Source organism: Podarcis liolepis (assembly GCF_965112155.1).
Source record: "Podarcis liolepis genome assembly, chromosome: 13".
NCBI classification, from domain to species: domain Eukaryota; kingdom Metazoa; phylum Chordata; class Lepidosauria; order Squamata; family Lacertidae; genus Podarcis; species Podarcis liolepis.
Genome location: NC_139573.1, coordinates 47,888,072 through 47,914,566, shown reverse-complemented (window position 1 = coordinate 47,914,566; position 26,495 = coordinate 47,888,072). Strand labels below are relative to the sequence as shown.

Sequence of the window (26,495 nt, the reverse complement as noted above, 5' to 3'; positions counted from 1 at the left end):
CCTGCCTTTGAGGAACTTAGCAGAGATTTAGATGGCTGACAGGACTTGAACAGAGTTCACTCTGCATATCATTGCCTGCAGCTCCACCTACTGTTTGTGCTCCCTTCTATTCTCCCCACCAGTCCAAAAAGGACACAAGCCACCACTAACCTAATCCTTGTGGCAGGCAAGATAGGTGTCGAAACATGTGGGCCCGGTGACATCTTGGAAAGGAGCTGAGCAGCAGGATTTCCAGAGGTGCTTAACTCCTTGACACTTCCCACTGAAGCAAAAAATATTGTGCAAAGGAACAGAGATGCATGCAAATACCCGTAATTTGCATGATACCTTCTCAGGCTCAGACTTATTGTTCGTGGCAATACTTTTGCTCTCGTGGGCATTTAGTATAAGAGCCATAATTTCTCCTCCCGCAGGTTTGGATATCGATGGACTCTACCGGATAAGTGGGAATCTGGCGACGATACAGAAACTGCGCTACAAGGTGGACCATGGTAAGGGACTCCTTAGATTCAGCTTGGCAGGGGACAAAGCTTAGCAGTACAATGTTCCCCTTGTGTGCAGAAGGTGCTAAGTTCAATCTCTAGCATTGTGTGTGCGTAGAGAGAGAGAGAGAACGCTCCAGAAAGGGTATTGGTTGAATATTTATGTGGATTATTAGTATTGTTATTCTAAACCACTGAGCCACTTGGGCTTGCCAATTAGAAGGTCGGTGGTTCGAATCCCTGCAATGAGTTAAGCTCCCATTGCTCTCTTCCAGCTCCTGCCAACCTAGCAGTTTGAAAGCACACCAGTGCAAGTAGATAAATAGGTACCACTGTGGTGGGAAGGCAAACGGCGTTTCTGTGCACTCTGGTTTCCATCACGGTGTCCCGTTGCACCAGAAGCAGTTTAGTCATGCTAGCCACATAACCCAGAAAGCTGTCTGTGGACAAACGCCAGCTCCCTCGGCCCGAAAGCGAGATGAGCACCGCAACCCCATAGTCCTTTACCTTTACCTTTTACCTTATTTATTACATTTGTATACCACTCTACATGCAAAGATCTGAGGGCGGTTCACAGCATAAAAGCACAAAATTCATAAGATCCCCCCACACACTCGTACTGTGACAGAAAAAAATGAATGAGTAATTGTTGTTGTTGTTGTCCTCCTTTTATCTTAAGGCCCCAGAGTTTAAAACAGCTTAAAACAATTTACAATACCCGAAATAAGGTGGGTCCTAAAATATATACATCTTAGTTGTCAAAAGCTCTGCAATTCTATGATAAAATCATAGAGTTGTTTCTAGACCTGCTGCTCTCCCATGTTCACAGCCAATCAGAGTTGCCCAAGTGGTGGGACTGAAGCTGGACTCCTTCCACAGCCGCTCTGTGTTGTGACCAAAGGGGATCCTCATTCATCCTCGTATTTTAGATTGGTGCAGGAGTGGCCCTTGCTGTGCTGCGGTCAGGCCCAAACATTCTGGACAAGAGTAATATTGGCTCCTTATTCAGCAGCCCTAGGATACTTGCTTAACCCGTTTCCCTGCCGTCGCTTTTGCAGATGAGCGCTTGGATCTCGACGACGGCCGTTGGGACGATGTCCACGTCATCACGGGGGCCCTCAAGCTTTTCTTCCGGGAGTTGCCGGAGCCGCTCTTCCCCTTCAGCCATTTTGACAGATTCATTGCAGCCATCAGTAAGAGACGTTGCTTTGGGGGAGGGGGTAGCTGAGTTCAAGCATCAGGGCATCTTTTGGTCCCTGCAGTATTACTTAAAGGTGCATCTGTGAGAGCGGTCTTCTGCTTAGTCAGTGCTTTTGAAAAGACAAGAGCAGGAAAAGAACTCAGATTACGCCCTGCTTCTTCTTCTTAGAGGCCTGCTTCTCTTGAGGCCTTCGAGACGCAGTGGGAGTCTCATTCAGAGCTAAACAGGACGATACCTTGGCTACGAATCTGTGCCTTAAGCACAGGTTTGCTTTTGCACAAATTTGTCAGTGCAGGAGGGCCAGATCCAGATCAGGACTCTAGTGTGCAGAGTAGGCACCTTAATCCTTCTCCCCCCCCCCCCCCCGCTATGGTCCCAGTCCAGTTTGGGGAGGCCGTGACTGCAATTTGCATAAGGGAAACAAGTTTTTATGAGAGTACTTTTTTCATTGCAATTTTTAATTGGGAGGGCTGGCCTGGATTTGGGATCACAACAGGCAATAAAGGGTTAAGGCCTACCCTTCATGATAGAGTCTCTAGATTCCACACACACAAACTCCAGAAATTTGTGATTTGTTTAAATAAAAAAACCTGCATTAAGAGCATAGTAATGCATCATGTAGCTTGGACCGCAGAAAACCCTGTTTGGGATCCAATCACCGTCAGCTAGCCTCCTCTGCCGCCAAAACATAGCATCCTCCTGAAATAATAATAATAATAATAATAATAATAATAATAATAATAATAATAAATTATTTACACCCCTATCTGGATGGGCCTCCCAAACCACTCTGGGAGACTCCCAACAGAATATTAAAAACTCAATAAAACATCAAACATTAAAAACTTCCCTAAACAGGGCTGCCTTCAGATGTCCTCTAAAAGTCAGACACAGTAGTTGTTTATTTCCTTGACATCTCATGGGAAGGCATTCTACAGGATGGGCGCCACTACCGAGGAGGCCCTCTGCCTGGTTCCCTGTAACCTCACTTCTTGCAATGAGGGAACTGTCAGAAGACACTCGGAGCTGGACCTCAGTGTCGGTGCTGAGCGATGGGGATGGAGACGCTCCTTCAGGTATACTGGGCTGAGGCCTTTAAAGGTCAGCACCAAGACTTTGAATTGTGCTTGGAAACGTACTGGGAGCCAATGTAGGTCTTTCAAGACGGTGTTATGTGGTCCCAGTCACCAGTCTAGCTGCTGCATTCTGGATTAGTTGTACTTTCTGGGTCACCTTCAAAGGTAGCCCCACGCAGAGCGCATTGCAGTAGTCCAAGCGGGACTGACACACCATCTGACACACAGGTAGGTGTTGTGATAAATTCCGGCTGCTGAAGAACAGCAGCCATGTGTGCCTTGTCGTCGTTCCTCACCTCTCTTCCTAACATCTAGTGAGGGAGATGTCTGACATGGTATCGTACGCACAGACTTGCCCTGCTCCATATTTTGACTGCTGCAGCGCGGCGAAGAAATGCTTGACACGATGGTATGTTATGTCAGGCATTTCCCATACTAGACACTGCAGTGAAAGGAGAGGAACTAGTAGACGCACTGCTGGTTTTTGCCCACTTCCAGCAGCAAGATGCAATATCAAGATTGAGCCCTGAGACGCACACTTCCAATGTCTCCAAAAGGTTGCAGTTACCGTATTTTTCGCTCTATAAGATGCACCAGACCACAAGACGCACCTAGTTTTTGGAGGAGGAAAACAAGAAAAAAAATATTCTGAATCTCAGAAGCCAGAACAGCAAGAGGGATCGCTGCGCAGTGAAAGCAGCAATCCCTCTTGCTGGTCTGGCTTCTGGGATAGCTGCGCAGCCTGCATTCGCCCCATAAGATGCACACACATTTCCCCTTACTTTTTAGGAGGGAAAAAGTGAGTCTTATAGAGCAAAAAATCTGGTACCTTTACGATGCCCCTTTGCAGCGGCCCCAAGTATTGGGTAGCAGGGAAGTTGGAGGGAGGACTATAGCAGCAGTGCAGGCTTCTGCGTTTATTTGTATCTCTATTAGGGGGCAAGGATGCACTGAGTGAGATCTCTTCCTCTGTTTGGCATTGCAGAAATTACAGAGCCCTCGAAGCGCAGCTACCGCTTACGGGAGCTGGTGAATTCTCTACCTCCTGCTAACCAGAATACCATGAGGGTACTTTTCCAGCATCTCTGCAGGTGAGCAGCCGCATCTCCTGGTGCTCCGGGCTGGCATAAGGGTGTTGAGTGCGAATTCTGAAGCCCAGCCCCTCGAGTCCCTGTGGGGTTATCCTCCCATTCCACAATCCTCCCATTCAACCTTTGTCTTGCTGTCTCCCAGCCTTTCGCATCTCCTCTCCACACCTGTCGCCAGCATGCTGACTCTCCTGTCCATAGGCTTCTGTCTGTAAACAAGGCTCTTACCCTGTCCACACCCCCAGACAACCCAAACTTATTTATTATATTTTTTACTCCACCTTTAAAACGTTTCCCCTGGGTGGTTTATAGAGGAATTTTCTTCTAGCTGCACTGCTTTGAATTGCTGGTCAAAGTTCTGTGGGTGATTCTTTCGGTTTTTTCACTGTTGGAAAGCATTAGTATTTGACGATATCATATGGTGGGTGGAAGAGGGATTTGCACAAGGTAGCAAGTGTCTTTTAACCCGTGTTAGAAGACACTTGGACCACATCTGCACTAGACATTTAAAGCTCCCTTATACCTTATACCAGGGACGCGGGTGGCGCTGTGGGTTAAACCACAGAGCCTAGGACTTGCCGATCAGAAGGTCGGCGGTTCGAATCCCCGCGATGGGGTAAGCTCCCGTTGCTCGGTCCCTGCTCCTGCTAACCTAGCAGTTCAAAAGCACGTCAAAGTGCAAGTAGATAAATAGGTACCGCTCCGGCGGGAAGGTAAACGGCGTTTCTGTGCGCTGCTCTGGTTCGCCAGAAGCGGCTTAGTCATGCTGGCCAGATGACCCAGAAGCTGTACGCCGGCTCCCTCAGCCAATAAAGCGAGATGAGTGCCGCAACCCCAGAGTCAGCCACAACTGGACCTAATGGTCAGGTGTTCCTTTACCTTTACCTATACCACTTTAAACCCCCAAATAATCCTGGGAACTGTTGTTTGTTCGGGGTGCTGAGAGGAGAACCTCCAATTCTCCTCATAGAGCTACAAATCCCAAAATTCCCAAGAAAGAGTGATTATTTGCTAAATCACCCCTGGAGGGACCAGGGGTCTTCTAGTGACTCTCAGAACCCGTAACAAAATACAGTTCCCAGGATTCTTTGGGTGAATCCATGACTTTTTAAAGAGCCATGATACTGTTTTACAGCACAGATGAAGGTGAACTACAGTAAGATGCCACCACCAAGCGAGGATGCCCAGATGAGATACATCTGTAGCTGCAGGGTCTCTCTTCCCCTTTCACGGAATCCTTCCTCTCTTCCCCGCAGGGTTATAGAGTTCCGGGAGGAGAACCGCATGTCCATGCAGAGCGTCGCGATTGTCTTTGGGCCAACGTTGCTGAAGCCAGAGGCCGAAGAAGGGAACATGACTATGTACATGGTTTTCCAGAACCAGATTGTGGAGCAAATCCTTAGCCAATACAGCTACATCTTCCCCGAGAGCTAGACCTTCCCAGCAGAGCAAGGAGCCTGGTTGAATGAAGGAGCAGCTGCGACGCAAAGGGGCAGGTCCCATCGCTGTGGGGACGACGGTGTTGCTGGGCAGTACCAAGACTAGAGACAGTGAAGATATGGGAGGGAGGGAGAGAAACGACTAGCAATAAAACTGTCAATGTAGGATTCAGAATGTCCATGGTTGCCTCTCTTGAACGTTGCGGGTCAGGGATGTGAAACCCCGCTGGACGTGAAAGGAGCTCATTGTTTGGGTTAGTGATTTTCAACTCCCACCCGGAATATCTTTCGCTGAAGGATGTAGTGTGGACAAAATTTGGGGGGAGAATGGGAGGGAGACTTCTGTGGCCAAGTGCACACCATAGTGTTTTCAAGCATCCTGGCTTCTTGTTAAGGAATTACAGGGATTGTCTTGCTACAATTGTCCTGTGAATCTTCAGCTCTTTTGAGCAAACTTTTGTTTAAAAAAGCACGGCCGGATAGTGGGTTTGAATAGAGCCAGAAATCCATTCCAAGGGCATCAATCACCCAAACGCTAGACCATGTGGCACACACCACCTGTCTCTGCCCATGCGCAACACGGAAAATTGCAAGATGCCATCTTGTGATGCAGGTCACAAGCGTTTATGGGAATAGTGGCGGGTTCAGCATTGTAGGGTTAACAGCAGTGCATCTTCTGCTCATTCCGGTGCATGTGTGTGATTTTAGCCAAGCGTGAGGGTAACGCTCCTCCTGAGATTTGCAAGTTTGTGTTCAGTTTTCCTCCCCAAGATGGAAGAGTTGATTGCACTTGACAGCCAAGACCAGTTTATTGAGATTGCCCTGTTTGTGGTATGCAACTTTGTCCACCTGCAGTGTGCTTCCTATACATGTTCTACCTCTGCAAAAAAATTGATCCCTGGGAGCATCTACCACTGATTGAAGCTTATTTCCATATGTCCACATGATTGCAGGTGTGTGTGCTTGTGTTTGTTTGTGTCATAGAACAAGGCACATGCAGGGCACACACAACTTCCGACGTTGCACGAGAAGCAATATCTGTATGAGAGTTTTCATTGGCAAACTTTCTGGTTCGGTCAAGAGGATTAAGTTTGCATGTCTAGTGCCAATATTGACAGTGAAGAGCTTGTGCTTTTAGCACCAACGGTGATTGAGAAGGCTAGTTTCTGCCATTTGGGAAAAGTTCCGTGGCTTAGATTTGTGAACTTCCTGCTCCAATGTTGCGCCACTCATCTGTCACACTGCTCAACAGCACAAATAAGTGGCCGAGTCTCACACTGGTAACAGTGTGGTCTAATTCTTCCCCATTTCCAGTGAAAAGCGCCATGTGCTGGAAGGCTTGCTGCCTTTTCCATCCTGCCCTCCTGGTTTGGCCACTGCTGCTGGTACATGAATAACTCAAACGTCTGAGTGCAGATAGAAGCCCCGCCAAGGGCCCAGGTTCTCTGAGCCATGAGTGTTTAAGGTTGCCTTGTCTTGGGAAAATACTGGATTTCATGGCCTGCCATTCTACCAGGAAGTACTTCGCATGGGAAGAAGAGATGCTGTTAAAACTGTGATACATCAGTGGCTGGCACAGCCAGAACCAGTCTACAATCTACTGAAGGATTGGGAGTGGCTGGGGGGCAGGGGGAGTATCTTGTTTTTTTGCTAAATCCAGCATTTGGGAATTCATAGGGGGCAGGGGATGGAGAATCTGTGGCCCTCCAGTTGCTGCTTGTATTGCATTCAACAAAAGACAGAGCACACTCATTGAAAGCAATGAAAGCTCATGTCCATTAACTTAAGAGGGTCTACGTTGAGTAGGGCTAGTAGGACCGCCCTACAACTGCCATCTTCCCCAACCATTTGCCTGGGGCTGATGGGCATGGCCACAGGTTTCCCCATGTCTGGCTTAGAGGAACACTGTTCCAAAATGGCACCTAACCATGACTTTGGTTACATCGGATTTTGCCAATATGGTGCGCTCCAGATGTTTCAATAATAATAATAAATTTTTATTTATACCCCGCCCTCCCCAGCAAGGACCGGGCTCAGGGCGGCTAACAACCAATAATAAAAACAAGTTGATTAAAATACAATTTAAAAAAAGATGAAAATACAACATTAAAACATTAGGATGCAACCTCTTCGCAGGAGGAGAAAGGAAAAAGAAGGTGGGGGAGGGAATCAAACTGATTCTAAGCCAAAGGCCAGGTGGAACAACTCTGTCTTACAGGCCCTGCAGAAAGAAATCAGATCTCGCAGGGCCCTGGTCTCATGAGACAGAGCATTCCACCAGGCCGGAGCCAGTGTTGAGAAGGCCCTGGCTCTGGTTGAGGCTAATCTAACTTCCTTAGGGCTCAGGACCACTAGGGTGTTGCTATATATGGACCTTAAGGTCCTCCGTGGGGCATACCAGGAGAGGTTTTGAACTGAAACTCCCATCAGCAGCTAGGACTGGAGGGAATTATAGTCCAAAACATCTGGAGGGCACCAGCTTGGGGAAGGCTGGTATACTGGAATTTACCATGTGGTCTCTCCAGCATAGGCTAGATCTCTGCCTGCGCAGGTTCCAGGACCATGTGGCTTTGGCTGGAGGCATTGAATGTGCAATGGGTGCTTCTAAGTCCCTTGCACAAAGCCATAAGCGGATGTAGAAAAGTGACTTTACTAACCTACCTCGGGGGGTGGGGGTGGGGGGAATTGTATTTATGATTTTAATGAACAATGAAGGAGGAATGTTCATCCTGCTTTTTCCCCTGGCCAAGGACAGGGTCTTCTCTGTGTCTTCCATCCCAATCTCACATGGTCTAAGCTTGTCCGCTTTCCCTGCACTGTCTGCTTGGTGTCTGACCTTCAAGACACAAAACCTTCAGCCCAGCAACCTTTTACAGTCCACAGAAAGTGATAAATGAGTAATGCTATTAAGAAAGTGCCCTTTCCCTATGCACCTCCCATGCAGAAGCAGCTACGTATTTCCAATAATAATAATAATAATTTATCATTGGAGGGGAGGGATGAATTCCTCTCCTCCTTTTTATAGCCATGTCATGTTATTTACTGTTTTGTGTCCACAGAGCTCTGGGCTACCAGAGGAGTTGTGTGGTTATAAATCCTTGGGAGAGGGAATCATAACAAATTAGAATGTAACATGCCTCTGATAAACATTGGCCAAACAAGTTAAATATACTTCTTGATCCCAAAGCATTTCCTGTTCCAGAAAAAGATTTGACAGGAAAGTCAAAGCATTGTTTGCAGGCACAACAAAAATGAGATACTCGAAGCCTTTTGTTCAGGAATTGGACAATTAGCACATCTCCGTTGTGGCATGGGTTTTGAGGAAGCACAAAATGATTCAATCCCCACCACTTGCCTTCTACATTCAACAGGTTTTGATTTTTAAATTGATGGTCATTTTAGGAACCATCTTAGACAACGGTGGTTGGACCTGAAGGATTTTTTGTTTTTGTTTCTTGCTGGAAGACAATTTGTGACAATTGATTTTAAAATAAACAATAACCTTTCAATGAACAAAGTGTGTGTGTATATTTGGGATCATGTGATGTAGTTGTCCCCTCCCCTCCCAGTACCGGCACCTTTTTTTCTAGGAAGGAAAGCACAGGTGTTATGTCGAGTGTTTAGGATGGAAGTTACGACATCATTTTGAGAAATGAAGCATTCTGTATAGACGCATTTGCCTTTGGATTTGCTTTTTGCATTATAGGATTGTTATGTACTGAGTTGAATAGGATCCAAAAGGCAGCAATCTGATTGGTCCTAGAACAATAGGATTCAGAATGCAGCAGTCTGATTGGTCCACAGGAGCCACCCAATCCAACTCCAGGTGGAAGCGAATCTGCAACCTGATTGGCCTACAGGAGAATCCCAGAATTAGCCAGTCACGTGGGGCCCATTGTGTAAATAATGTATACAATGGAGACATTTCGGGGGAACTTCCATTCCTCACTACTCTGAGCTGAATAAAGAGCATGAAATCCACACTTGACTCCGAGTATATTTCAAGGATCTTCCTTGTGGCTGAGGCTACAGTCCAGTTAAGGATTCAGTTCTCTTGACTCTGCCCACTGCCCCCAAATTACCATGGATAGTTGGGGGGAGGGCGAAGCTGTGCACTGCCAGCCATGGAGGGGGGCAACTCTCCCCCATGCTGCTGTGGGAGAGCATAAGCCCTATGGAAAAGATGGCTCTGCTTGCAGGCCAAAGTGATGTGAATGAATGAATTTATTATTTCGGTCACAGACCAGTTCTAGCTCATCCAGAATCAGGGAAGTCAGAAATTGGGATGTGGAACTACATTGCCATGTGAGCGAGATGAATAAACACCCAGCGATAAAAGACAATGGGAGAGGTTTTACCCCAGCAACATATCTGTCAAAATTACAAATACCCAAGTACAGACGGTTGTTCACCCTCGCTAGTTTCAACGTGCTGCCATCTGCCTTATTGCAGGGCAGATTCGAGGGTAAACCATACACAAAAAGAGTCTGTCCCTGCGGCTTGATGGAGGTAGAAACTGTCTCTCATGCCTTCTTACGATGTTGTTTCTACGGGGACGTACGCTTGGCATTTATCACCCCTGCTATGCAAAAATATTCAAATGCGCCCGAACTCCAATGTATAAAATATCTGGTAGAAGACAAAGATCCAGAGATCACGTTAAAGGTGGCCAAATTCTGTGTGATCGCCATAAAATATGGGAACAAGCTGTGATATCATGATTAAGGTTTTAAATGACAACTTCAGGTTACAATATATTATAGTGAGTTAAGATCTAATTTATATACAGTGGTGCCCCGCAAGACGAATGCCTCGAAAGACGGAAAACTCGCTAGACGAAAGAGTTTTCCGTTTTGGAGGTGCTTCGCAAAACGAATTTCCTATGGGCTTGCTTCGCAAGACGACAATGCCTTGCGAGTTCCTGCGGGTTTTTTCCCCTCCCCCCCTTTTTCTAAGCCGCTAAGCCGCTTATCAGCTGATCCGATCAGCAGATAAGCCGCTAAAAGCCGCTAATAGCGCTAATCCGCTAATCCGTCAATGGGCTTGCTTCGCAAGACGAAGAAACCGCTAGACGAAGAGAATCACAGAATGGATTCTTTTCGACTTGAGGGGCACCACTGTATTTTAATTGCTGCTGTCTCAAGGCAAATCTAATAAAATGTAGTGTAAACACTGACAACTGGGAAACACTGGCCTGCGAACGCTCCAATTGGAGAACAGCCTTTACCAAAGGTGTCATGGGCTTTGAAAACACTCGAATTCAGGATGCAAGGGAGAAACGTGCTAAGAGGAAGGCACGCTTGGCAAATCCATACCGTGATCAACTCCCGCCCGGAAACCAATGTCCCCACTGTGGAAGGACGTGTGGATCCAGAATTGGCCTCCACAGTCACTTATGGACTCGTTGTTAAAACCGTGTTTATGGAAGACAATCTTACTCGGCTACGAGTGATCGCCAAAGAAAGAAGAAGAATGTACAGTGTTACCTCGGATTAAGAATTTAATTTGTTATGGAGGTCCGTTCTTAACCTGAAGCACCACTTTAGCTAATGGGGCCTCCTGCTGCCGCTGTGCCACCAGAGCACGATTTCTGTTCTCATCCTGAAGCAAAGTTCTTAACCCGAAGTACTATTTCTGGATTAGCGGAGTCTGTAACCTGAAGTGTCTGTAACCTGAAGCGTCTGTAACCCGAGGTACCACTGTACTGTCCCTGTTATACCGAATTGCAAATTTAAATGTATCCCTATTGTGTTTCAAAAAAAGGGAGAAAGTGATGTGGTTTTGTCCATGACAATATTAAAAACATGATAAAACATCAACCATTAATCATTTCCCTAAACAGGGCTGCCTTCAGATGTCTTCTGAAAATCAGATACAGTAGTTGTTTATTTCCTTAACATCTGATGGGAGGGCATTCCACAGGGCGGCCATCACTACCGAGAAGGCCCTCTGCCTGGTTCCCTGCAACCTCACTTCTTCCAATGAGGGAATCACCAGAAGGCCCTCGGAGATGGACCTCAGTGTCCGGGCTGAGCGATGGGGGTGGAGACGCTCCTTCAGGTATACAGGACCAAGGCCATTTAGGGCTTTCAAGGTCATCACAACACTTTGAATTGTGCTCGGAAACGTACTGGGAGCCAATGTAGGTCTTTCAGGACCGGTGTTATATGGTCTTGGCAGCTGCTCCCAGTCACCAGTCTAGCTGCCGCATTCTGGATTAGTTGCAGTTTCCGGGTCACCTTCAAAGGTAGCCCCACGTAGAGCGTGTTGCAGCAGTCCAAGAGGGAGATAACCAGAGCATGCACCACTCTGGCATCAAGTCAAGTTGTGATATGTTAAAATGAATATAAAATTATTGAAATGTATAAAATTGAAAATCATAAATAAAATACATTAAAGTACAGTGGTACCTCGGGTTAAGAACTTAATTTGTTATGGAGTTCCGTTCTTAACCTGAAACTGTTCTTAACCTGAGGTACCACTTTAGCTAATGGGGTCTCCCGCTGCTGCCGTGCGATTTCTGTTCTCATCCTGAAGCAAGGTTCTTAACCCGAGGTACTATTTCTGTGTTAGCGGAGTCTGTAACCTGAAGCGTCTGTAACCCGAGGGACCACTGTACTGCCCCTGTTATGCCGAATTGCAAATTTGAATGTATCCCTATTGTGTTTCAAAAAGAGAAAGAAAGTGATGTGGTTTTGTCCATGACAACTACATTCGGGCACTTTCTCCCACAGGGAAGGGTGAGCTCAGCATCCCTGCGGAGCTTGCCCCCACCACCAAATCCCACCTCCATCCCCTTGGCTTGGCCAGCCCACTTTCTAATCTCTCCTCTGTCCATTTGGCATCTGTTCAGTATTATCCTGCTAAGGAATGCAAGCAGTAGGACCTAGTTCCCCAGGAGTCGAAGAGAGGGTTGGCGCGGCCGGGACCAGAGGCCCATCTTCGCTTGGTGGACGTTTGGCAAGGGGGACACTTTACCCCAGTCTTCCCGCAGGTAAATGAAAAGAGAAGAAATGTTTCTGCACGCTCTCTTGCTGGTTTAAGGCGTGCTTGGTTCACTGGGTGAGTGGGGGCAGTTCTCCCATGTTCTATAGGGTGCAAATATTATTTTTCCCTGTTGCGTTTTGTGGTTGTTGAGGTCTTGCTTCAAAAGTGGTGGCTGTTTTTACGGGGGGGGGGGGAGAGAAACAGCCAGAGTTTAGTGATTAATCCTCTTTAAAAGAACAGCAGCAAGAAAGAAAAGCAGACATTCCACAGGCAGTTCTGAAGGGGCCCTGTTTGCTGCGAATAACTCTTTTTTTTTTCTTGCTAAGGCAAAATTCCTGAGTGAGGAGGAGGAAAAGGTAACAGCAGCAACAGCAGCTGTGGATCTCTCTGCTACTTCGGTTCCTTCCTTCCTTTCATCTCTCCCCACCCCCCTTAAACTCTTTGGGAAAGGTGGTAGTTAAAAAGAGTTCACCATAATAAAATTATTGTGAATTCAGGGAGATAAGTAGCTAGACAACCTTTCGACAACATCTGAAGGCAGCCCTGTATAGGGAAGTTATTAAATGTTGAGTGTTTTTTATGTGTGTTGGAAGCCGCCCAGAGTGGCTGGGGCATAAATAATAAAATTATTAGCATGATTATTATTATCTGAACTACCCTGGATTTCTTGTGGGTGGAACTGCACCCACAAACAAAGATAAGCAAAAGGGCCATTTTGAAAGCAAAGAGAAAGAGGGAAGAGAAAAAAAAGAAAAAGTTTTATCCGTCGCAAGCTGCAGAGGCTTAAATCCTCCCGTTTTTACATGTTGGGAAATAAAGTAAATTTCTAGCTCTTCATTATAGCCACAGAGACAGATGTCGTGGAGGTGCTTAGAATTTCCAGTGGTCAAACGAATCACCTTCCTGTTATAATCAGAATAAATGAAGCAAAAGATGGAAGTTTAAGTGTATTTTATTCTGATTTGTGCCATTTATCTATAGGCTGAAATATCTGACTTTTCTTAGTGCGTGTTTTAGGAATCTGTTAAGCTCTAGACTAGAGACAGAAGGTCAAACAAAATACCCTACACATTAGGTTACATCCTGGCCTCTTGCTCTGTAAAGTAGGCCCATAACTTAACACACGCGTCACTTGTGCACATTCAGCTTTATGAACTTGGCCAATAAATAAATAAAAAGGGGTTGGGCATCCAGGAAAAAGACTTTGGCAATTCCACCCACCATTGAACCCAATAACTATAGGCGGTTTTGGCTTTAAGTGTGATCCCCAGATCGTAAGTTGCGGGCCTTACTGTACCTGCAAACTGTGCCCATAATCCTCAAAGCCCCAAAGCCAGCCAAGAAGTTTTGTTACTGCTGGTAAATAAAAGACTGGGTCTCTCCTTGCTTCTGTGTACAGAAGCCGATCAGACTGGCGGCGGTTGAATCTTTCTTTGGCACAGACCGAGCGCATACCATTCATTTAAACCACGTGGTTTCCCTCCAAGAATCCTGGGAACTGTAGTACGTTGAGGGTGCTGGGAATTGTAGCTCTGCAAGGGGTAAACGGCAGTTTCCAGGATTCTTTGTGCGCGGGGTGTGTGTGCTTTAAATATACAGTGCTACCTCGGGTTAAGTACTTAATTGGTTCCGGAGGTCCATTCTTAACCTGAAACTGTTCTTAACCTGAAGCACCACTTTAGCTAATGGGGCCTCCTGCTGCTGCCGCGCCGCCGGAGCACGATTTCTGTTCTCATCCTGAAGCAAAGTTCTTAACCTGAGGTAATGTTTCTGGGCTAGCGGAGTCTGTAACCTGAAGCGTCTGTAACCTGAAGCGTCTGTAACCCAAGGTACCACTGGATGGGAATTGCATAGCCTCCAACATTTCTCCTATGAAAATAGGGACGTCCCAAGGAAAAGCGGGACATTCCAGGATCAAATCTGAAAGCTTCTGTCAATCCGTAACTGTCCCTGGAAAATTGGGGCACTTGGAGGTTTCTGGGATTGCAGCTTCTCCCACCTCCTGGCACTTGATGTTGGAGGCAGCCACCTCACTTTCCCCGACAATGGGGCTAGATTTTCCCACAGCTTGTGTGAGCACTCAAAACACACCCATCAAGATGAGGACTGGGCAGGCCTAGTGAGGCCAGCAACGCTTCCAAGGAAACTCTCTCCGTTCCTTGCACTGTTTGCTTTGGGCCGGGAAGACGGGGGGGGGGGGGCAAAGGTCAGCAGCGCCGCTGCTGTTTGCTCCATTGCTTTCCTCGCACGGAAGTTCCTCCCGCCGGCGGCAGCTGTGATCCTGCGGAGGCCAGGTGAGACCCTTCTTCCCTCCGCCCCATCCTGCTGTTGACACGTTGAATTTCCCAGGTGGGTTGGCTCAAGTTGCATGCTCCAGAAGGTGCATCATTTTGTATATTAGCCAAGGGAGGGGCCGTTGGCCACAACCGCCCCTTCCAAATCAGCCCTTTAGCGTCATTGTTTGGGGTTGTCATTTGGGTTCGCACAAGGCATCGGCCCACAGGTGGCCAGGTGAAAAAGTGGGGGGATGGGCCTTGCACCTTTTAATAGTTGGGTGAATTTCGGCAGATTTGTGTAATCCAGCCGACAGTTACCGAATCCATCAACGTGCCTGCCTAATTGCCATTGAAATAAAAATGCAGTGGTACCTCGGGTTACATACGCTTCAGGTTACGTACGCTTCACGTTACAGACTCCACTAACCCAGAAATAGTGCTTCAGGTTAAGAACTTTGCTTCAGGATGAGAACAGAAAGGCAAGGCGGCAGCAGGAGGCCCCATTAGCTAAAGTGGTGCTTCAGGTTAAGAACAGTTTCAGGTTAAGAACAGACCTCCAGATCGAATTAAGTACTTAACCTGAGGTACCACTGTAAAGGGGGTAATTTTTAAAAAAATGAGCAGACACACAGCCGGCCCAAGACATTTTGCTGCCTGAGATGAAGGACAAGATCATGGGTCGCTCCAGCTTGTTCCATGTACAGAAGCCAACTAGGACAGCAGTTTAGGTCCCATCCTCAGCATACATCGAAAGCGTTCTCATGTTGCTTTAACTGTCATGGCTTTCCCCATCGGGACACGGGTGGCGCTGTGGTCTAAACCACTGAGCCTCTTGGGCTTGCCGATCAGAAGGTCGGCGCTTTGAATCCCTGTAACGGCGTGAGCTCCCGTTGCTCTGCCCCAGCTCCTGCCAGCCTAGCATTTCGAAAGCACGCCAGCGCAAGTAGATAAATAGGTACCGCTGCGGCGGGAAGGTAAACGGTGTTTCCATGTGCTCTGGCCACATGACCCGGAAAGCTGTCTGTGGACAAACGCCATCTCCCTCGGCCTGAAAGCAAGATGAGCGCCGCAACCCCATACAGTGGTACGCTTACATACGCTTCAGGTTACCTACGCTTCAGGTTACAGACTCCGCTAATCCAGAAATAGTACCTCGGGTTAAGAACTTTGCTTCAGGATGAGAACAGAAATCGTGCTCTGGCGGCATGGCGGCAGCAGGAAGCCCCATTAGCTAAAGTGGTGCTTCAGGTTAAGAACAGTTTCAGGTTAAGAACGGGCCTCCAGAACGAATTAAGTTCTTAACCCGAGGTACCACTGTAATCGCGTTTGACTGGACTTAATTGTCCAGGGGTCCTTTACCTTTACCTTTTTTTAAACATGGCTTTCCCCAAAGAATCCTGGGAACTGTAGTTTGTTCAGGGTGCTGGGAATGAGAGATTTGTGAGGTCGGCACCCTTAACCATTGTTACAAAAATAAGAATCGGGGGTCCCTGGGGATCATTGCAGATCTCTATGTGCTGCCTTTCAGCTAGATCTACTATTTTATGTACACAGGCATGTGAAAATGATTCGTGGTGCTCCAATATCTTCTTTTCTGGAGGGATTAAATGGTATTTTCTTTGGCGTTCCATTGCATGTGATAACATGTACACCATTCTATTTAAAGTGGAGCAAAAACATGTCTGTTGCCCATGCGTACACACACACACACCCCAAACACCTGGAGTGAACAACAATTGGTGTTAGGCAACAGTGCAGTGGAGGAAAGTAGACTTCAATCCGCCAATTTCTGCAATCCATCAATTGGCCAATTTCTGGTGAACCACCAAGTGCCTGTTCTGCAGGGATTCATGAAAAGGATGCTGAACACGGTGGAATTTTCACCTGGTCTTGCAAGGCACTTAACAAGCATTAAGCAGGTGCACAAACGCAGGAACACTGAATATGGATTAGTCATGCCTTAACATATCAAGAGGGACGCAGGTGGCGCTGTGCGTTAAACCGCAGAGCCTAGGACTTGCCGATCAGAAGGTCAGCGGTTCAAATCCCCACGACGGGGTGAGCTCCTGTTGCTTGGTCCCTGCTCCTGCCAATCTAGCAGTTTGAAAGCACGTCAAAGTGCAAGTAGATAAATAGGTACCGCTCTGGCGGGAAGGTAAACGGCGTTTCCGTGCGCTGCTCTGGTTTGCCAGAAGCGGCTTAGTCATGCTGGCCACATGACCCGGAAGCTGTACGCTGGCTCCCTCGGCCAGTAAAGTGAGATGAGCGCCGCAACCCCAGCGTCGGTCACGACTGGACCTAATGGTCAGGGGTCCCTTTACCTTTACCTTTACCTTTACCTTTAACATATCAAGAGAACCTGAGCACAGATTCTTGTTTTGTAAAAAATATCTCACATCACAAGGACTCGGTGGAAGATGGGTAGATACCGCTTGAGACAGTCCAGCTCATCCCCTTATTTTTGCTCCCTTTCATTCTAGGTGGAAGCGCTTTTGAAGTGTCCTAAAGTGTCCTATGTCCTAAGTGTCCTCTTCCCTGAGGGTACAAGGGGCCAGCAATGGAGACGGTTGTGATTGTGGCCATTGGGGTGCTAGCGACCATCTTCCTAGCTTCTTTCGTGGCTCTGGTTGTGGTGTGCAGGCAACGTTATTGCCGGCCCAAGGACTTCTCGAACCATTATGATACCAGGTGAGCGTGCAAATTTTTGAAAAAGAAACTGTGAGGATGCGACATAACGTTCCCCTCCTCGTCCGTCTTTAATTCACCGGGTGATGCAGAAGAACTCTGTGCTCTCAAAACTGAGTGTCGGGATGGGGAAAAAATATTGAATATATGGAAAATAATTGTGTACACCTGAAAACGCGGGCAGCATTAAGATAAAATTCAGCAGTGTAAATAAGTTTTGACGGATGCAATAATGGAAAACCGATTGGTATTGTTTTTCTGAAATATTTAAGATTTAAGATATGTAAAATGAACCATGGAAAGAGAAGAAGGGAAGTCATTGATATCTTAAGGATGTGAAATGAGTATTTGAAATTGTAAAACAGAAAATTTAGTAAGTATTATTTAAAGAAAGAAAGAGGAAAAAAATTCTGATCTCAATCCCAGATCACATTTGAACTTTCCTGACAGGCCCATCGTTGACTTCAGTGGCACCATGGAAACCCAGTCTGAACCTTCAGAACTAGAATTGGATGACGTGGTTCTAACAAACCCACATATTGAGGCTATCCTGGAGAACGCAGATTGGATTGAAGATGCTTCGTAAGTTTTGCAGCGAAGTCTCCCCAGGCAGCATAAAATGGGGAACAGGGGATATTTTTTTTATTCACCCAGAATTGTGACAGGTATTAGGAACCACTTCAGACATCTTCTTCTTTGGTGATCACTTGTAGCCAAACAAGATTGTCTTGCATGAACACGGTCTTAACAGTGAGTCTGTAAGTGACTGTGGAGGCCAATTCTGGATCCACACGTCCTTCCACAGTGGGGAGATAGGTTTCCGGGCGGGAGTTGATCACGGTGAGGGTTTGCCAAACATGCCTTCCTCTTAGCATGCTTCTCCCTTTCATCCTGAGTTTGAGCGTCTTCAAAGTTCGTGACACCTTTGATAAAGGCTGTTCTCCAACTGGAGTGCTCGCAGGCCAGTGTTTCCCAGTGGTCAGTGTTTACACTACATTTTTAAAGATTTGCCTTGAGAGAGTCTTTAGACCTCTTTTGTAGACCACCAGCATTACGCTTTCCATTTTTAAGTTTGGAATAGAGTAGTTGCTTTGGGAGACGATCATCAGGCATCCGCACAACATGACCAGTCCAGCGAAGCTGATGTTGAAGAATCATTGCTTCGACACTGGCGATCTTTGCTTCTTCCAGTACACTGGCATTCGTTTGCCGCTGTAATTAATTAATACAACACCAGAGATTATAGTCTATCTGAGTGTTTAGCACCAGGGTGCGAAACTCAGAGCAGCTGGCTAGCCAGACTTTTCCCATGGAAAATGCTCTATAATTTTTCATGTGGGGGGTGGAATAGCTGACTTTGATGAGAGGAAGATGAATGGTGAACTTTGAGAAACACCCCTTGCCATTAGAAGCAGGGAACCAATGAGATTTTTCAAAATTTGCAGTCTTCCCAATTTTGCAATGCAGCTCCCTAACCAATAATCATGTGTGCAATCAGTCCTGTGATTTTTCCGTTTTCTGTGTTGACTACAGAAGCTTGGATGACTCTTTCAGTGGTATCTGCTAAAATGCCTCATTGCTTCTCTAACTCACTGCTGTGTTTCCCCCCTCTTTCTTCCTCCTTTCAGGGGCCTGGTCTCTCATTGCATTGCTATCCTGAAGGTAAATCCCTTTTTGGGGGGTGGGGTGGGGTGGGGACTGGAATGTGAGGATGCTATGCTCGGCGGCCCTGACTCACACCATCCCTCTTTGGACAGATCTGCCACACCCTCACCGAGAAGCTTGTTGCCATGACGATGGGTTCGGGGGCCCAAATGAAGCCTCCGGCAAGCCTCAGTGACATCATTGTGGTTGCCAAGCGGATCAGCCCCAGGTGAGAGTTGCCAGGGGGCGATGCCAAACTGGCAGGGAGCATTAGAGCAGGCCGAGGGAAGCTTTGCATCCCTCCAGGTGTTGTCACATGACAACAACAAGGGTGCAGAGCAGGGGTCAGCAAGGTTTACCTCGCCTGGGCTGGTTCACTCCCACGGAGATTGCTCCATGGGCTGGATCGCGTCTGCGCAGATGCGATTTTCGGCATCTGTGCAGATGTGATTTTCAGCATTTGTACCCCTATCTGGCTGGGTTTCCCCAGCCACTCTGAGTGGCTCCCAACAGAATATTAAAAACATGATAAAATGTCAAACATAAAAAATGCCCCTAAACAGGGCTGCCTTCAGATGTCTTCTAAAAATCAGATAGTTGTTTATTTCCTTGACATCTAATGGGATGGCGTTCCACAGGGTGGGTGCCACTACAAAGAAGGCCCTCTGCCTGGTTGCCTGCAACCTCACTTCTCGCAGGGAGGGAACCACTAGAAGGCCCTTGGAGCTGGACCTCAGTGTCTGGGCTGAACGATGGGGGTGGAGACGCTCCTTCAGGTCTACTGGGCCGAGGCCGTTTAGGGTTTTAAAGGTCAGTACCAACACTTTGAATTATGCTCAGAAATGTACTGGGAGCCAATGTAGGTCTTTAAGGACCGGTGTTATATGGTCCCGGTGGCCACTCCCAGTCACCATTATAGGTGCCGCATTCTGGATTAATTGTAGTTTCTGGGTCACCTTCAAAGATAGCCCCACGTAGAGCACATTGCAGTAGTCCAAGCAGGAGATAACTAGAGCATGCACCACTCTGGCAAGACAGTCTGTGGGCAGGTAGGGTCTCAGCCTGCGTACCAGATGGAGCTGGTAAACAGCTGCCCTGGAGACAGAATTGACCTGCACCTCCATGGACAGTTGTCAGTCCAAAATGACTCCCAGGCTGCACACCTGGTCCTTCAGGGGCACAATTGCCCCATTCAGGACTCTCAATCACCCCTGGACTAAACTCTGCTCCTCCCTGACCATTGGCCATGCTGGCTGGGACAGATGGGAATAGGAGTGCAATGACAGGTTCTCCACCTCTGGTCTAACTAATGACTTTCCATCCAGGGTTGCAAAAAAATAAATAAATAAAAATCCAATTTCCTGCAGTGCAAAAAGCATGGGGGGAGAAACATAAGAGACCCACAGTTTGACATTGTTGGGAGCCGCCCAGAGTGGCTGGGGAAACCCAGCCAGGTGGGCGGGGTATAAATAAATAAATTGTTGTGTTGTTGTTAGCATGAAAAGTGTGTGAACAAACTATGGCCATTTCAGTGAACACGTACTGCAGAAGTACTTTAATGTTCGATGTTTGATGGTGTTTTTATATTTTGCTTGAAGCCCCCAAGAACGGCTGGGACAACCCACTCAGAGGGGTGGCATATGAATAATAAAATTGTGGGATGTGAAACACAAGAGCAGTCAAGTACAACATTCCTAGAGTGAACATGTTTACACATGGGGAGGAATGTTTGTCCAGCCAGCAAGTAAACTTCCTGTTTCCTTCTGGGCTGGGACAGACTTTCTCTGCATGTGACTAGAGGTGGGTGTGGCCTCACCTGTGCAGGTAACGACAAAAGCACAGGGCAGGGCAGCCATCTCTCTCTCTCTCTCTCTCTCTCTCTCTCTCTCTCTCTCTCTCTGTGACTACATGCATCGAAGAAGCAACATCTGCTTAGCCAAAGATGCTCTCTTGGCCTCCAGCCAAGAGATGACAAAGGGACTGTCTCTTTATGAGATAGTTTCCAGGTGTATGTTACTTTTCTAAGCTAAGTCTGCCTTCTGGGATCCGATTGTGAACAGAATGTGAGCAAACTCTTTTTATAGTTTTATAGAAGACTGTGTCGTGTCTTATCTTTTATGAGGGAATAAGGGGGAAATACCAGAACAGTTATTATAGAGGCTTTAGCGAGCCTGAGCAAACGCATCCGCTGTGAGTTTAAAAAGGGGAATGTTACTCTGCTAAATTGTGAACTTGTTAACACAAGTTGGAAAGGCTGTAATCAAAGAATATATCCTCTCCTGCATCCCTGAACATTACCACAAAAATTAATAATAGTAGCAGTAACATCAGTCTGCAGATTCTCCTTTATTCCAGCCCACTCCTTCCCCATCAACCTGAGTTGTATTGGGCTAGGGCATATTGTTTATTCTCACACTCCTTTCTTTCTTAATGTGCCTGTAGCTCTTATTAATCCAATACACACCACTTGTGTTACAAAGGGCCTTGAAAGAGCCATCTCTTCCCGATAGGCTATTGGGTTTCTTTTTTCTCCCAGGGTCGATGATGTGGTCCGATCCATGTACCCACCACTGGATCCCAAACTCCTGGATGCCAGGTGAGTAGGCAATGTCGGATAGGTGAGCTGTCAGTGGAGGATAACAGGAATTGTGCAACATGGTCATACATCCTCTTTGGCAATTGATCGTGGCCAAGTAAGATTGCCTTCCATGAAAATGGTCTTAACAGTGAATCCGAAAGTGACTGTAGAGGCCAATTCTGGATCCACACATCCTTCCACAGTGGGGACATAGGTCGGGTTATCGTAAGTGAAAATCTGGACACAGAAGTTATTGAGGTGTTTCAGGGTTTTTTTTTGCTTTTTTGTGTTTTTTAGCTATTTTTAAAGGGAAAGTGCAAAAATAAAACCCCAACACTTCCCATACGGGCTGCAATGATGCCAGACATTTTGAGTGCTTTTCAGAAATTCTGCCTAGGTGCCATTTTTGAAGGACGAAACCCAGAGATGTTCAGAAAATGTCCGGGACATATTGGAGCCCTAGACATAGGTTTTTGGGTGGGAGTTGATCATGGTGAGGATTTGCCAAATGTGCCTTCCTCTTAGCTCATTTCTCCCTTGTGTCCTGGGTTTGTGCTTCTTCAGAGTCCATGACACCTTTGGTAAAGCCTATTCTCTAAAAGGTCTAAACCACAGAGCCTAGGGCTTGCCAACCTGAAGGTCAGCGGTTCGAATCCCCGCAACAGGGTGAGCTCCCGTCTCTCAGTCCCTGCTCCTGCCAACCTAGCAGTTCGAAAGCACATCAAAGTGCTAGTAGATAAATAGGTACCGCTCCGGCGGGAAGGTAAACGGCGTTTCCATGCGCTGCTCTGGTTCGCCAGAAGCGGCTTAGTCATGCTGCCCACATGACCCTGAAAAACTGTCTGTAGACAAATGCCCGCTCCCTCAGCCAGTAAAGTGAGATGAGCGCCGCAACCCCAGAGTCGTCCAAGACTGGACCTAACGGTCAGGGGTCCCTTTACCTTTTTATTCTCTAATTGCCTTCTTGAGCCACATTCATACCAAAAGTTCATCCCATGGGCTTTATTGTATTTTTGTTTTGTTTTATCATTATAAGTGTTTTCCGTTATAGTGTTTATCATTATGATAGTGTTATAGCGTTTTATGAATTGATTGGTTTGGTTTTATGTCGTATATCGCTTTGGAATTTATACTGTATTTTTTTAAAATATTTTTTTAAAAAAATTGATTTTACAACTTCATTCACACTCATAATCACAAATAATAGAAATTACACAAGATTCTTCCCAATCTCAAGACTTCCCTCCTCCCCTCTGTGGGTTCTTTAAGTAACTTTTTAAATTGCATATTATAAGACCATCTAATTGACAGTCCTCCATTGCGTCCCAAATCTGTGCAACATTGCAAGAGTTATTTAAAACCTGCCAAAGAGTTCAAGTGTTTACAGTGGTCATTCAAATATAATGTAACTTTGTCCCATTCTTTACTGAAGTTTTGATCCTCCTGGTTTCTGATTTTCCTGGTTAATCTTGCCATCTCTGCGTAGTCCAATAATTTCATCTGCCAGTCTACCCTGGTAGGTATCTTACCATCTTTCTAACTCTGGGCAAGAAGCATCCTTGCAGGTGTTGTAGCATACATAAACAATCTTTTCAGTTCCTTCGGTATCTCTGCATCTACGATTCCTAACAAAAAGGCTTCTGGTTTTTTAACAAAAGTTATTTTAAACATTTTTTTCAATTCATTGTATATCACTTCCTAGAATTCCTTTATTACTTTACAGTTCGACCACATATGATAAAAGGTGCCTTCCTTTGCCTTACATTTCCAACAAACATTTGAACTTGTCCTGTACAATGGTACCTTGGGTTAAGAACTTAATTCGTTCTGGAGATCCGTTCTTAACCTGAAACTGTTCTTAACCTGAAGCACCACTTTAGCTAATGGGGCATCCCGCTGCCGCTGCGCTGCCACCGCACGATTTCTGTTCTCATCCTGAAGCAAAGTTCTTAACCCGAGGTACTATTTCTGGGTTAGCGGAGTCTGTAACCTGAAGCGTCTGTAAGCTGAAGCGTCTGTAACCCGAGGTACCACTGTACATTTTTGCTAATCTACTCAGAGTTAAATACCAGCGATACATCATTTTCATATAATTTTCTTTTAAATTTCTTTTCTTTTAATTTTCTTTTAACGCATAACACGCTGTATTGAATTATTTTTAATCCCGTGAACAAACAACAAATAGTAATTCCTTTTCTGTGCCGGGGGCAGGGGAATGGGGGCATTTGGCTGGATGGGTCCAGCTACCTCCTTATTCTGACCAGTCTCCATCCTTTTGAAGGACAACTGCGCTGCTCCTTTCCGTCAGCCACCTGGTCTTGATCACCCGCAACGCCTGCCACTCTCCCAGCCGCATGGACTGGATTGACCAATCGCTGTCTGCAGCAGAGGAGCACATGGCTGTGTTGCGCGAGGCAGCCCTCGCCTCGGAACCGGAGCGCTCTGGGCCCAGCGGCGATGCTTTCCTGCAGGAGCAGTCGACGATCTGAGGGAGGAATCCGAAACCCAGAGCTCCTCGGATGAACTGCTCCCCGACGTTTCCGCCTCTCTTCCCCTCATCTAGCGCTGCGGTCGTGAACGCGATGCTTGTGCCGCCCGCCGCATAGTGTAGTTTTGCTGCACGGTTAGCACCCCAAGAGATATAGGACTGAATCTCCGCTCCCTTGATGTCACAATTCTCTCCCATGTGTGGAATTGGTTACACTGAGGTGGTTTTGATGCCAGGGGATGCTGTTGGTGGTGGTTGGTTTTTTCCCCACAGCGAGAAGAAAAACGTCATCCATTGTTGAAGTACAAATAAGGCCAAGTAAAGGGGTGCTGTGTCAAAAACTGCAAACCATACGGATTGCAAAGAGCTACTTTAGGTATGTCTGGGGTTTGAGGGCATAAATAGCAGGATTTCTGGCTTTGCGTTATTATCCGAGACCGTTATTATCACAAGCTGCCTTTAAAAGCTCCCTCCGTTTCTGGGAATGTAGAAATGTAGTTGGGTTCTAAGGCCTAAAGTTTTATTTATATACTCTGAGCCTCCTACAATTCAAACTGAGGACTACAGAAAGCTGGAATGTACCACTCTTCTTCTTCCAGTACATTTCTGGTGCACAGAACCGAAGTTTAAGTTTAAATTGTGTTGTTGTTTTTTTAACGTTTAAAATGTAAGCAGATTCCTCCCTAATACAGCTTATGGCACTTCCACATGGGTTGTTTTTATTGAGCATTCCTCATAGAATTATAGAGTTGAAAGGGACTCCATGTCATCTAGTCCAGCCCTCTGCAATGGTGAAATCTTGATTTGTTCACTTACAATTTGCGCAGAGGTTATATGACATCACTTGAAGTCCTGTGCGATTGTCTTTCACTTTCTGTACTGAAAAAAAGTCTGATAAGAAGAGAAGGAATAGCAAATTGCACTGGAAAGAAAGTGTGGCAAAATAACCACGGGCTTGTAATAACCACTGGATCTTTGTGTACAAATCAGAATGAATACGCAATAAACAGCCAGTTGGATTTCCCCTTTGTCTAAATTGGCTTTGTGCAAGAGGTTTTTCCTCCTATGCGAAGGAACATGTTTATACTTTTGGGATAAACCTGTCAGCATTTTTATTCCTTTGGAACTGTATATGCATAAGTTTCTTGATAACATATTTAGGCCTAACCATTTGGCCACCATGCCTTGCAAACAACTTCAAAACTAAAAGGGCCCTTTTCAAAATATATATTTGGAGAGGGGGGGGAATAAAATATTTAGGGCAGCTCTTCAGATCATCTTTCTCCCATCAGATCCGTGTATGTCCCACTCTGAAAATGAATTTAAAAAATGAATTTGCTCATGCTTGAGTCTAAAATGAGAGGTGAAGAGACTGAGACCCATTCCATGTCGTGTTATCAGATGCAGATATCGCTCCATCAGGACCAGCCCAATACATTTAGCTGTCTATATGTGAGCATTAAACACATCCCTTGAAATTCAAAGTACAGGAATACATAAGGCAGAAAACCCTACCAACACCTTTCCTTCTCCTTTGCAGCAAAAATACAACTGTAATAAATATAATAATTAACAATCTGCTTCTCTTTTGTGACAGAGGGGGTGGAAATGTCTTCACCCAGGGGTAGGGCCATACCAATACTAAAATCTAGATGTATGTGGGCTGTTTATGGCTCAGTGAACTCTACACATGTTCAGAGATATTTGTTACCAACACTGCTAATTTTCAAGAACATCCACTATCCCTTCTTTTTAAGGAAGATATGAATCTCAGTCAACCGATCCTTCAGCTGAATGCTTGTCTCACACAACTTTTCTCAAAAACACACTCCTTCCTAGCTTGGGCTGTGCAAATGTTTTCATCTGTTGACTTGACACTCCTATTTTTTCTCTTCATTCAAACTGTTCTCTTGAAATAAATATGGGAGTTCCCATCACCTAAACTTAAGAGTGCTTCCAGACATGGGAGTCCTATTGCAAATAGGTGTTTGACATCCTTTTCTTTTTCTTTTTAAATGACAGGGTATTTTGTGGAAAGTATAAACCTGGATTAAAGGTGGGAGATACAGGCTGGCGTTTAGGTGCTTACGATGGGGGGCGGAGATGCTGTGAAAAGCTTGCATGCAAGAATGACACCAACAATAAATACCTATCTGGAACTACTGCTGTCAGGAAAATGGTTATCCAAAGTTGGGTCAGCACCATTTATAGACGTTGACAATGCTATTTAATTTGTTAAGACCTACTTTATTACAATGGGACACAGGTGGTGCTGTGGGTTAAACCACAGAGCCTAGGACTTGCCAATCAGAAGGTCGGCGGTTCGAATCCCTGCGACGGGGTGAGCGCCCGTTGCTCGGTCCCTGCTCCTGCCAACCTAGCAGTTTGAAAGCATGTCAAAGTGCAAGTAGATAAATAGGTACCGCTCCGGGGGGAATGTAAACGGCATTTCCATGTGGTGCTCTGGTTCGCCAGAAGCGGCTTAGTCATGCTGGCCACATGACCCGGAAGCTGTACGCCGGCTCCCCCGGCCAGTAAAGCAAGATGAGCG

General features: G+C 46.3%; 2 protein-coding genes across 6 annotated transcripts in view; both read left to right on the top strand.

Moving 5' to 3' along the window:
• ARHGAP27 (Rho GTPase activating protein 27) overlaps positions 1 to 8,803 on the top strand; it is a 67,783-nt gene extending 58,980 nt beyond the window's left edge. For all 5 annotated transcript variants that reach the window (XM_083470443.1, XM_083470442.1, XM_083470441.1 and 2 more), the window contains 4 exons: positions 414 to 491; positions 1,541 to 1,675; positions 3,745 to 3,850; positions 5,104 to 8,803. In XM_083470443.1, the coding sequence (XP_083326569.1) occupies positions 414 to 491; positions 1,541 to 1,675; positions 3,745 to 3,850; positions 5,104 to 5,281 (497 nt within the window). In that variant the 3' untranslated portion in view covers positions 5,282 to 8,803. The remainder of the gene's footprint in view (positions 1 to 413; positions 492 to 1,540; positions 1,676 to 3,744; positions 3,851 to 5,103) is intronic.
• Positions 8,804 to 12,149: 3,346 nt separating this feature from the next.
• On the top strand, positions 12,150 to 24,968 carry TMEM98 (transmembrane protein 98). Its single transcript, XM_083470493.1, has 7 exons — positions 12,150 to 12,280; positions 17,030 to 17,237; positions 17,685 to 17,816; positions 18,863 to 18,896; positions 18,992 to 19,107; positions 21,415 to 21,474; positions 23,738 to 24,968. Exons 2-7 carry the CDS (start codon positions 17,107 to 17,109, stop codon positions 23,943 to 23,945), a joined length of 681 nt encoding a protein of 226 aa, XP_083326619.1. The 5' UTR covers positions 12,150 to 12,280; positions 17,030 to 17,106; the 3' UTR covers positions 23,946 to 24,968.
• The last annotated feature ends 1,527 nt before the right edge of the window (positions 24,969 to 26,495 follow it).

Coding starts and splice junctions, on each gene's coding strand:
- TMEM98 (XM_083470493.1), top strand. CDS start 17,107: ATGGAGACGGTTGTGATTGTGGCCATTGGGGTGCTAGCGACCATCTTC. Junction 17,817..18,862: donor GATTGGATTGAAGATGCTTC/GTAAGTTTTGCA, acceptor TCCTCCTTTCAG/GGGCCTGGTCTCTCATTGCA. Junction 21,475..23,737: donor CCCAAACTCCTGGATGCCAG/GTGAGTAGGCAA, acceptor ATCCTTTTGAAG/GACAACTGCGCTGCTCCTTT.